We start from the raw sequence: 13143 nt of genomic DNA, 5'->3' as shown, positions 1-13143 counted from the left end.
AAATGAGGAATGCAAGCGACAGGAATAACCTAATTTTCTTGTTCACGAGAATGTGTCCATGCACAACATTTAGCTTTACATCAATTATCTTAAAACGAAGTAGCAGTAACAATTATATTTTATCTTAATACACTTGCAGTCTATGATCTCACTCATGTCATTATAGTTTCACAATAAATTTCAACTGTAAGTCATTGTGGGCGTTTTGTCGCGTCTGTTGTATTCTTAAACTTATCTTGCTTGCTTAATATTAATCAAGCTTAAATGAATGAGATATGCAGCTTCCTTGAATTATATCTTCCTCTACTAACATCTCTGACATGTCTACGAACATCGCCACATGTCTACAAACACTGCACGTGTTTGCAAACAGACTACAGCACATAAACATTCATAGACCAACTATGCTTACTACATGTTTATCCTAAGCCAGTATTATTTAACTTAAGTTGGGGTGAAAAAAAACATCATGATTGAAGATTGCATAATTTCATATAAAGTGAATGTGAATGATAAGAAATGATGTTATTCAAGCTTATAATAAAATGTGACCTTCTCCTAGATCCAGCCTTCACGTGATGATATTCTAAATGTTAGAAATATCTTTTTCGCATATTGAGCGCACCTTCCAATATTAGGTTGCCGGATAGCGCTCGTTTGTTTTTTACAAATTTTATCTTGCAAAAGGAACAGTCGATTAATGCCATCGTTACAGATGCAGCTAGCTTCAAATAAATTGTCAAAAAAACCCACAAGTAATTGGCTTCTCTGCGTTCAACAATCTTGTTCAACTAGCTATATTGACTATCTTGTGAGATTGTCTTTGATATTTTGATTAATGGGACCCTAAAACATGGTGGTAGAGTGGTGCAACACCTTAATGCTACATAGCAAACCTTTTACCAAATGAAATGTCTACTAAAATTGTTTTTAAGGTGCTGTCCCGAAGTAATTTGGTCTTAAGCTTGAAGATAGATCAAAACGCGTTAAGTTAGGTTTCTGTGATATTCAAACTAGCAACTTATAAGTAGTTTCACTTCAACAAGACTCATGCCTTACTGCTAGTAAATTTGTCAATGTCATCTCCCATTTTTCATTGCCCATTCTATAGTACTAAGTCATACATTTCTCTCATTTAGAAATGTGCTGCAAGATGAACAAGTTGTTAGGAGCATGCATGGAGCTAGTTCATGAACAATATTAAGAATTGGGTGTGAAATGGACGGTAATAAAAACTGAACTAAATGTAAATTTTTGATGAATTATGACAAGAAGGGACGACTTTCTTTAAAAAGCAACGAGGCAGCAAACAGGAAAGGGGAATGCCAACAGTATGTCGATTGACATACAATATGGCGGCGGTAGAAGTTCAAATGGAATCGCTCGAAATAAGCCGGATTATACGAGATATAAAAGATATGCATGCGATTAAATTAATAAAAGAAAGAGCTCTTTTGATGTTTGATGGTCAACGATTAAAGTGGACAGGTGACCTGACATCTTTGCGAAATTTTGTCGAAAACACCGTGAGACTGGTGGGCACTTGGAAATCGCCCGGAGGTAAATCAAAAAAGTTTGTTAGCAGCGATCTAGAATTGATTATAACTTGGTACCCGGGCAAGCTAAGTACAATGTCTTTTAATGGAAAGGACGGAGAATCATTTAGGAATTTGTTGATAAGCGTTTTGGAGTCTTCAAGTGCTAACTTGTCTGAAGTAACACGATAAGATTAACACCGATATTGAAAATAAGCATGAATCTGCGGAGCAAACTATGCGTGAAAGCTTTGAAACACTGGGCGAACTTGCCAAATCTGAAACGCGAAATTTGCCTATATCGGCTTTTGACCAGTCGACAATCGAGGAGTTACAGGACTTTATTGAAAGTTCCTTTCAAATACTTTCGTCACGTACAAATAAGGACGATTTGGCGGAAACTTTTGTCGGCGCAACTCCTTGTCGAGCCGGAGACGCTGTAACATCCTCAAACGGCAAGTTTCATGAGTTTAAAAATCAAATTGAATTAACGGTGTTTAAAATGGTGGCAAAAATGTCAGAACAAAGGCAAGTCATACTTAGAAACAAGCAAGATATATGCAAATTGACAACAGAAAATTTGAATCTAAAGTCACGCTTAACAAAGATGGAAAGTGAAGTGCTTGTTTTGTTACATGCCACGCCAACTATTAAACCTAAAATTCCTTTAAATGACGAAACGACTGCATCGCAAACAATGTGCCCTTAATTTGTAATGCAAATCTCGAGACAAGCGTAGGTGTGCAGGACTCAGTAAAATCCCCTGAAGCAGGTCAAGGCTGCAAGAGTAGAAAAACGACTCAAGTTCAAATTGATAAACAGCTTATTGAGTATCGACAAAAGCAACAAAGCAAATATCAGAAAGATTTCCCTAGTAATAAATGCTAAAATCAATTTGAGGCCCAATTACATGAATATCAATGCAAGCAGCGGAGTAATTATCAAAGCTGTAAAGTCAGCGAAACGATTAACACTAAAAACCCACAGGCGCAAAGAAATGAAATTCTTAGCAACGAACTTGTCCCTCAGAATACCGAGCATCAACGAAAACATCAGAGCAACTTTAATTCTGAAGTAGATAAAGACTTAAAAGTCACACGAAGTGATAGAGTAACGAAGCGAGTACATTCGACCGCAACAGACCATAAACAAACCCATTTTGGCATCGTCAATCGTTCCAACGACGCCCTTATCATCAATACTTCCATCAAAAAGTTCCTTTGCAGAATCGTCAGTTGACTTCTTGGCATTTCCAGCATCGTCATTCTCATCAACAGAAATTACCAATGGAATTCAGCCTGACGAAAGAATTCAGAGAGGAACAACAAAAGTCTTGGAGAGAATACCTGTGCTATGTAGAAAAGGCGACAGCCAACAACACCAACACGATCAATTTATAGTTAAAGACATTTTTAAAGAAAAAGAAGATATTACATTAGAGTGTTGTTTGCCTATCACACAATCGCTTGAGTTCGTTCAAACAATACCTACACTAGTAAGATCGTCTCTTAATCCAAGCGATGATTATAACTTACGTTCCCGTTGCAGACCGTCTGATCATAACAAAAGCAATTGTATTATTATTCCAAGAGTATCCTTCAAACGTCGCGAATCACCAAATGTATTTGTACCATCCATAATGTTGCCTAATATCATGTTGCTGGTCCCAAAAATCGATGAATTACATGCGTATATTGCCAGTTCAACTGTGGATATTTTATGCATCGTGGAAACTTGGTTGCAAAGTCATATTGATGATAACATTGTTTCGCTACCCGGATATAATTTAATTAGACGTGATAGACGTGAACGCATTAATGGTGGTGTTTGCGTCTATATTCGAAATACAATTAACTTTAGCATCCTGCAAGACCTTTTAACAAATTTTAACAAATGAGTTCGAAGCATTATGGTTAGATATTAGACTGACCCGCTTACCAAGAGGTGTGTCCAATATTATTTTATGTAATTTGTACCACCCACCGGGGGCGAATGATGAGTCTATGATCAATTATCTTTTTGAATCACTACTAACACTCGAAACAAAATTTTCAAATTGTGGGATAATTATCTCGGGTGATTTTAACAAATTGAACATTCGTCTGTTGAAAAATATTTTCCAATTGCGTCAGATCGTAAATTTCCCTACTCGTGGCAATAATAACCTGGATTTGATTTTAACAAATTTGAAAGAATTTTACGATTCTCCAATTAAACGTCCTCCCTTTGGAAATTGCTATTAGAAAAATTAACATCAAAAAGCATGGCCCATTGGCAAAAACAGTAATACATACTATATACGTTGTATATATAGTATGTATTAATGTTTTTGCCAATGGGAAGTGCTCACAACTAAAGAAAAAGGACAAAAAAACTACAAACAACACCAAAACTAAAACACTACATTCTAATATTATTAACACCAATCATATTCACAATACACCAAAACCCATGGCAACGCATTCACAACTAAAGAAAAAGGACAAAAAAACTACAAGCAACACCAAAACTAAAACACTACACTCTAATATTATTAACACCAATCATATTCGTAAGACACCAAAACCCATGGCAACGCATTTCACCCCATCCAATCACATTAATCCACCCACTAATCCAATTAGACGCTCTAAACGTCTCCAAGCTAAAAGCACGTGTAAATAAATAATATCCTCATTCTGACGAAGGCCCGAAGCAACGGGTCGAAAGCTCAATAAAAATCATTTAAAAATCCGGAGAAACTTTTATCTTTTAGGTTGTATATATGTATATAGCTTGGGTGAAAGATGTTTAGTGTTACTGTACCCAAAAGAAATGTTTTGAAGGAAACGTTTTTTGACGATATATGACTAAAGCCAAAAATGGCTTTTCACAAAAAGTGTCACTCTTCCCACGATGTACGTACGCCAAATCACCTAGCAAAGTGTTTGACACTTAGCTACATGATTATTTGTCTGAACAGTGAGCACAAAGCCCACTTTTAATCTCGAATATGTTTAATGCAAAAATAATAAGTGTAAACGATGATTTGAGTTATTTTCATTAATCTACTTCATTTTGTGGCTATATGGTTGACAGATGATATTGATTGATTAAGCTGCGATTCAGCTGATTCTTGCGCAACTTTAACTCATAAATTATTCATTCATTCAGAAATGATATTGCATGAATGCAATCGCTGCCTTATTTTTATATTGCTTACACATTACTTTTCACGGCTTTATATAAGAAACACTTTACATGAACAAGTCATACGTAAACTTTAGCGGAATTATATATGGTCATTTGTTATATACTCACCATAATTAACTATTGTTATAACGTGTTGCAGAGAAGATGACAAAAAATGAAATTGAATAATGCAAAATCCAGTTGTAGACCTAAAATTGCAGCCGACAGTTGCTTCCCGGCGTGCTGGAGACTCTTCCGAAATGACGTAGTAATATCAGAAATCAGTGCAAAAGAGGAAACTTGAGATATTGTACATTGATAAACATACTCACTTTACCATGTTTCTACCTTTCTTGCAAAATTCATATTCTCAGTTATAACATAAAACGCAGAGAAAAGTAAACATACATAGCCGTGAAAAAGAACGCGCAAAAAATGACGTGAGAGAAAGCTCCTAAACAACACATTAATTTCAAGGTTATAGCTACAAACAGCCAAATAATTAACGAAATAACTCGTCCATCCAGATCTTTCTTGAACCTCTACTTTAGGAATATTGAAAACAGTGCAAGCTAATAAATATTATCGAATTTTATCATTGTAACAGCTTACTCTAAAATTGCCTGATGTATAGATAGGGTTTTGCACGCGGACATGCATGCCACAGTTTGATTTCAAAAGCCCTCGGTTTTGCAACTCTAATATTGTGCACATTGCACTGGATATCAATGATGAGTTAGGTGTTAGTCTTAATATTCAAATGAGCCAAGACATCGTTTATTACCCGCATGCAAGTACAAGTGATCTTATTAATATGAAACAGAAGAGTATCAAACACTGGACACTTTTAATTTAGATTGTATATTAACGTCAGATAAGACGTTTCTTGATAAAAGTAGTATAGCAGCATCAAAGCTTTTAACATTTCCTAAGCTTTATTAGCATTTGCTGAGCATTTCTTTGAAACTGCAGTCTAAATATTTTCTTTGCATGCAAAGTTTGATATAAAAAAGTGTTCTTTCGTTATTGTCACCAACACAACCATAAGTATTTTAAATAAACATCATATTTGGAATTTACATGTACAGATACCAATGTTGGAAAAATCAATACAGGCGTTTGAACATATAGAGTCTTATTGCATACAAAAAAAGAAAACATTTACCTCTTGTAGTTTATCTTCCGAATTCTTTGATAATATTTTCAAAAATTATCTTAAAATTTTAATTTTGATGATTTTCAATAATTTCTTGCTCTTTGATGTAAAGATTAATGTAGGCAAAAGTACGTTTTAGACATTTTGAAGAAGTTATCGTGCAGTAAATTTATGTATAGATTTAATGTCGTTGTTTTTTTATCGAAATGATCTTGCACTAAAGAAAACCCTGACAATTATATTTTTCAAAGTTAAAGCACAGCCATTTACGATAATGTATTCGAATATTCCCTGGAAATCAATAGAAAATAGCATATTTGAATTAAACTGCTTTAATTATTTTTATTATTAATGGCCTGTAATTGCCTCCATGCATATATATTCTACGGTAATATACTTTGTTCCTTATTTTTGCTGCTCAGTGCTATAAACTCCTAGTTTTTTACCTTTATCATATTGTAGCAACTTTTTGAAATTGCTGTCCTCTGCAACAATTCATTCCAATGAATAAATCAGTATTGTTATATTATATATAATGACGTGTAAATTATGTAATGAGCAATTTTCATAAGCGGTACTTACGATAGATGTATTATCACCATGACATAGCAGACATGTCAACCGTTAAACATGCTATTAGAAAGTATTGCATGCACATATATTAGATCTTTAAAGAAAGAGACAAGTCAGACCAGACGTTCATTGCAAGGAATACGGAACAGAAGGCTAAAGCGAAGAAATGAAGACTATCGCTGGAATAATTCTTCTTTTTACGATATTTTTTCAAGGTAAAGCAAAATGTTTGGAACTTCAAATTTGATTTGATATATTCAGACTTCGGTAGAGGATGTTTTGCGAGAAAGCACTAATCCAAGGAGAAAAGTCTTCCAAATTTTACATATTTATTTGTTTGCGCCTGGTAAAAGCACCCGCTTAAATTTTCATCGAAGAAAAAACTTATCCCGCATGACAGCATGACGAAACACTGAAAAGAGTAAAATTATGTAATCAATAAACTGCAAAGGCTGTCTTTATCGAGTAAATTGAATCTTAACGCTTTAGTATCAAATTAAAGTCAGCCCCAAAATTTTCCAGGTAAAGATACCAACCTACCAGTAGCTACCAGCTATCGTCAATAGAACTAGCTTTTATAAAGAAAAATGTCATGCATTACATGTAAGAAGTTTCTAAAATTTTCAACGCAGTAGAAATTTATTTTTCATGTCATTCTAAAAATTGTAAGAGTTTGTATCTTTGAGAGTCTGTATTGTAAACTGTATTCGTCAAAGCAAATTCTCGATACACAAAATGAAATGAAAAGACGTTTATTGTTTTTATGGTGATCTAAGACAGAAGTATTTACACAATCAATTTGAATTTGAGGGCTGTGCGCGATGTTTTAATGCCTAAGAAATTGTTGATTAAAAAGGAATTTAATAGGAAACAATATGCATATTTGTATTTGGCTATTTTTGTAATTCACTTACTTTATAGTTGGGATTTTTTAAGCTAGAAATTTAATTGTTTTCTTTTTGCATGCTATAAGAGAACGGATCAGCATGATAATGAAGAAGAAATAAATACATGGATTTATGCTCTATTAAATTTTTTTGTAATCAACTTTTACTTAAGCAGTACAACATGCATATCACTCCTCTATCAAATATTATTGAGTTGTGCCAAAGCATTCGGGTTAAAACATTAAGTAAAAATATGTGGACTGCTCAAACAATCTATACAAAAATAAATAATTCCTAATTATCCAGATATGTCAGTCTTTCTTATTTAATCAAAAATTTTTAAGAGTTGAATTCAAGGTATAACTTTAAATCATGCAGTTTAATAATCTATAAGGTGATCACGTGATAACAGATTTCAATTACCAAAGTACTATCATTTTTCGATCTATTTTAGTCAGAGCTGAAAGTGTAAGAGCAGCATGTGGAAACGATATATGGGATCCCCGTTACGATGTTTGCTGTAATGGCAAAGCATTCCAACAACTCTATGGACCACAGCACACTAAGTGTTGTGGCAAAGGAATCTTCAATGCCCATAAAGAGATTTGTTGTGCGGGAAGAAGAAATTCGGCTGGTGAAGCAAATCAGTGTTGTGGACAGACGAGTTTTGATCCCAATAAATCGATTTGCTGCTCAGGTAAAGTTATTGCAAAGATTTCGTCAACAACAACCCAGTGTTGTGGAAAGATGAGTTATGATATAAGCACATCAATTTGCTGCGCGGGAAAAGTATATAACAATAACGGAAGCAAGTCAGAATGTTGCGGGAACGTCAAGTACGATCCAAGTACGTCAGTTTGTTGTGACAGTAAAGTTGCACCAAAATTGACAGAAAACACAACAAAATGCTGCAGACGAAAAAGTTATGATTCCAGTTCATCAATTTGCTGTCAAAACAAGATCAGCCCCCTACCAGTAAATGCTAGTGGATATCAGTGTTGTGCTAATATGCCCTATGACCCCAAGTCGTCTGTTTGTTGCCATGGTAAACCTGCACCTCTTTTTCCTGGGGATACAACATTGTGTTGTGGTGTTAAAAGCTACGACTCCACTGTGTCAGTTTGTTGTGCAGAGAAAATTAGCGAGAAATCAAAAAATGCCACAGACTGTTGTGGAACTGTGCCATACAATTCAGCTACTTCGATGTGTTGCTCTGGAGTGCCTTTACTTAAAATGTCTGATCTGCCATTTCAATGCTGTGGAAAAGAAAGTTACAATCCATTGGAATCACTTTGTTGTGCCAGAAGCATTGTCCCAAAAAGATTTGCAGAAGACACGCAATGTTGTGGTAAACATTCCATCAACTCCAACACGCATCTTTGCTGTGGGAACAAAACACCATTCCGCAGAAAGATTGATGACACTGCACAATGCTGCGGAGCAAATAAATATGATATAAAAGAGTTTATTTGTTGTAAGGGTAGAATTATAAGAAAGCGATACGGTAAGTACACAAAATGCTGTGGAAATAAAAGATTCAACGCCAAACCACGTGGTAAAGGTGAAAATAAGTGGGTGCCAATTTGTTGTGAAAACAAATTATACCATCCAAGATATTCCATCTGCTGTAATGGAAAAAGAGTACCAAAAAGTAAAGGTTGTAATGCGTAGTGCAACAAATTAGATACTAGCAACTTTTTATGATATAATTTTGTTTGAAGACTTTCTAGCATTTTAGTATAGGTCCATTTTTAACTATTGTTAACTATTATAAACCAAAACATTTAAATGTACAATGAAACTTGTGCAATATCGATGCATTAAATAAACTGATGTTGAACTGTGGATAAAGATATGTTTTCAAACTTAGACGATATATAACTCCTAAATCACCTGTTGCATACTTCTCAAAAATGGTCTTGCTTCTGTCTTTCAATTGGTGCACAATTTTGTCTTTCCCAATTAATGATACTCAGTAAAAACATAATCTATGTCTATTAGTTAGTTACCAATTGAGTCCAAGTCAGATAAATCATAACCAGTAGTGGCCCATACATATATACATATATACATATATATATATAGTATACATATATAGTATTTTTTGGCTATATACATATATACATATATATATGTGTAGTGGTGTTGAGAAAAATCACAAAACTACAGATTCATCCCGACAAGCCTGTTTCGTGATTGCTCACTCTTCAGGGGATTTTATATGTATACATATATAGTATTTTTTGGCTGTAAATGGCTATTTAGTGCTAGTCACCCCCCTGTCTTTCCATTTGTTGGCACGTTTGATGATATCACAGAGATAACAAAGTTCAAAATCTCAAATCCCTATGAAATGTACATTGCAGATACCAAATCATATTCTTCACGTCTTTCGCTGAAATATATTACGAGAATCTTGTCAAGTTTTTGCCGTAAATAGCACGTTTTCAACATTTCTCAAATGTTTAAGTACAAATCGCTCATACTATAGTATATATAATGAAACGTGACAAATAGACATGTCAATGGCACAAAAGAAACTGTTTTGGATTTCCCTGTAATAATATAATTGTCTTAAAAGTGTTTCCATGTTATGGTGAAGTATCAAAACAAATAAATGGAACTGCTGCCTTTAGATAAAAATGAGAAAGTATAAACAAACGTAAGAAATGCCTTGAGGCATGAAGTCGTTTAATAATATATAGTCGACAATATTTTGACTACCATATTTGAGCTATTTACACTCAATTATTACTGCATTGTATACAATGAACATATTATAACTAAGAAAGTACACCAATATGTTTTTCAGTGTACACCAATATGTTTTTCTGTACATGGTGCACACGAGCAGGAAACCGCTGAGCTGATTTTGAAAGTTTGCCTTTTGTCCAAGTTGCATTGTAGATCAACAGGAATTGTGACAGATTCTTTTACTTTACAGCAAGCACATTTCATTTCGTACAACCCATTATAATTAATAAACTTTGATAGGCAGTGTCCACTACAAACACCTACAAAATCACACAAAGGAAGCTCTAACAATAATATGGAATCATTTATATTAATCAAAGCCTGGATAATTTACACAATCATGTAAGTGGTGCTATTTTTAGCCGGTTTTTCATAAAAATACAAAAATAAAATTCAGACTGGCCGTGCATTTCAATGAAACCAATGTTTCTATTCTAAATGATGAAATCTAGAATGTTTCAAAGTCCATCTAGTTGACGTTTTAAACATCACGTTTTACTTACGAAATGGAGTAATTTTTCTCTAGCCTAGCCATCTCACCTCTATAAGACAAGCGTATAAGTATCATTTGCATTTAAGCAAGATCTTGGTTGGTCAAATTGTTTAGAAGTGCCATCTAGACACAGCCATTTATTATACTGACGAAGAGCAATTTAAAAACAAACTTGAATATCAGCACAAACCAAGATGTGGATTATGAATTAATTTTTTGGGTGTGAATTCCTATGTTAACGAAAAGTCACCTTGACGAACTCAGCCCCCCTCCTCAACACTGCTAACTTTATGTATTATAACAATCATCTAAACCATACATATGTTCTTACCAATTTCCACCGGTTTTCCACTGACACAACCACCAATCTTAACGTTAGGCAACAATTTCTTCGTGACTCGACACTTTTCCGGATCTATACACAAAAAAATAAATTTTACGTCACGATCAACCAAACAAGCAATTTAACAATACAATTTGTGAAAATGAATTTGTGACGAAACGTTTCATATTTAGAAACATATCTTTGTAATTCTCGCTATACAAAATTACATACATTATTTTATTTTCAATTTTGCATAATAGCTACTATTCTAGTAAGTAGTAATACATACTAGTAAGCAAACCAGGGGAGTTAATTAATACTATGGCAAGCTTCATAATATTATCATTTGTTTTCAAAACATGGAGGGCTCAATGCCTTGCCTAATCTTCTGTTTTTTTCCTTCAAAATATTGTCCTTCCAAGCTTCTATTCTACCTTTATTAACTTGTGTAGAAGACTTGTTGCTTTTTTTCTTAGTATAAAATTTTGCTTTTCTTTTAAATGTCGTAGTCAACAAAAAGTCAAACACAATTCCATAGTTAATATTACAAGTGTAATAATCCAATCGATAAAAAATTCAAATTACTCTTACTAAAAATGGTAGTAGTTAGTTTGAAGCATCTAATTGAAAATTAAAATAATTTGGAAATAACTGATACTAAATTTCCTTGCTTCAATCCCAAGGTTCTTGCAGGCTAGACACCCTCAACTTACCAGAACCTGATATACAAGCCCGATTCAATAAAGCCACAAGATTTTCCGTCGCATCCTGAAACTTATCGACAATGATCAAATCTTTTGGAGATGACACAAATTGAGATAGAGTTTTTTCGTCCGCCTCACCAACTCCAACGGCAATGACTCTGACTTTATTCTTGTCTAACAGAGAAGAAATCGCTTGGGCAAATTGTGTGAAGACTGTTTCTGAGCCATCGCTTAGGACAACAAGGATCTTTGGAACATATGGGCGCATACCAGATTCCACCGTAAACATTGATGAAGCAGCCAAATACATCGCTTCTCCTAATCTTGCACTACCTCCTTTCAATTGAAGACTGTCAATTTGACTTTGGAAATCTTTTAGTGATTTTGTCTCATTGAATTTACGTGTTAATATATTGCGAGCTCCATATTGCATAATACTGATCCGGGTAAACTCTTGTGAAATGTTGAAGTAACTAACTATGTCTTTTACAAATTTCTTTTCTTTCTTAAAGTTGCAGTTTCGCATACTAGCTGTTGAATCAAGTAGAAAACCGATATCCATTCTCCTGCACGATGCTAAAGTTGAAAAAATAAAAAAAAACTGAAGCTTTCTACGTGTGCAATAGAAAAGTAGGGTTTAAATGTTAAGTTACATGATTAATGCAAGTCACTGACCATCATCATCGTGTATATTCACTGATGAAGAATTTCCAAGAATTGCACTTGAATTGGATATGAGAGAAACAGTAAATTCTTCTATTGGTTCAACGTCCCAATCATTTATTAAATCGATATCAACAAATTTTGGTCCAGTTTCACCAGGTTGAAAAGTAACTTCTTGAGGAACATTTTCAAAATCATTCTCACCAGCGGATTGTGACTTTGGAATAATTCTGTAGATTGATTAGTTTACCTTATTTATCGTAAAATATAATAAGTAGTTCTCTTCGTTCAAAACAAAAACAAAATCTTAAGAAGGACACCAAAACATTGAAAAGTTTGATTGACTTCAGTGAAATAAGCTTTTGATTTAAGCAAGAAAAGATGTTTGCTAAGCTTGCACATGCCTATGCTAACCGAGAAGATCTTCAGAGAACACAAGAGCAGATCAGTGAAAGCCAGAAACAGAAGGTCGAGAGATGTTTATTTTGATACAGGCTTCTTTCTTTAAGTCTTCAATAGTCTACTGCTTACGATAAAACCTTACCTAACTGTCAGCGGTTGAATAATTTTTCCCGCAGCCACAGATATTCCAACTACAGCGTTTTCACCTTCCGATGCGTTATAGTCAGTTTGGGTGAACTTAATGACGGGAAGGGGGTAAACTGAAATTAATAAATCATTTGCACTTTAATGAATTTGTTTACAATATGCATGATCAAGGCTGCCAGGAAGGGTTTCATCTTCCCCTAAGCCTTAAACCTAAGAGAAACTCGAAATGATCACCTAACATGAAGACAGAATTCAGATTTATCTTTCAAGATTTGATCTTGTTTTTATATTTATTATTTTCATATAAACCTCTCAAGAAAGCAAGAAAAAACG

The 13143-nt window shown here is 34.2% G+C and overlaps 2 protein-coding genes across 2 annotated transcripts in view; one reads left to right on the top strand and one right to left on the bottom strand.

Annotated features, from left to right (window-relative positions):
- The first annotated feature begins 6522 nt into the window (after positions 1-6522).
- On the top strand, positions 6523-9167 carry LOC124440260 (galaxin-like). The gene is made up of 2 exons (XM_046990620.1): positions 6523-6650; positions 7777-9167. The coding sequence occupies exons 1-2, from the start codon at positions 6602-6604 to the stop codon at positions 8991-8993; spliced, it is 1266 nt and encodes a 421-aa protein (XP_046846576.1). The 5' UTR covers positions 6523-6601; the 3' UTR covers positions 8994-9167.
- Positions 9168-9985: 818 nt separating this feature from the next.
- The window catches only part of LOC124440444, a 59494-nt gene continuing 56336 nt past the window's right edge, over positions 9986-13143 (bottom strand). The window contains exons 47-51 of the mRNA XM_046990840.1: positions 12806-12923; positions 12274-12491; positions 11608-12174; positions 10901-10984; positions 9986-10336 (exon numbers count right to left, since the gene is read on the bottom strand). Of these exons, the coding sequence (XP_046846796.1) occupies positions 10131-10336; positions 10901-10984; positions 11608-12174; positions 12274-12491; positions 12806-12923 (1193 nt within the window). The 3' untranslated portion in view covers positions 9986-10130. The remainder of the gene's footprint in view (positions 10337-10900; positions 10985-11607; positions 12175-12273; positions 12492-12805; positions 12924-13143) is intronic.

The sequence above is a fragment of the Xenia sp. Carnegie-2017 genome, unplaced genomic scaffold (assembly GCF_021976095.1).
Source record: "Xenia sp. Carnegie-2017 unplaced genomic scaffold, XeniaSp_v1 HiC_scaffold_2, whole genome shotgun sequence".
NCBI classification, from domain to species: domain Eukaryota; kingdom Metazoa; phylum Cnidaria; class Anthozoa; order Malacalcyonacea; family Xeniidae; genus Xenia; species Xenia sp. Carnegie-2017.
This window is presented reverse-complemented; position numbering and strand designations above follow the sequence as displayed.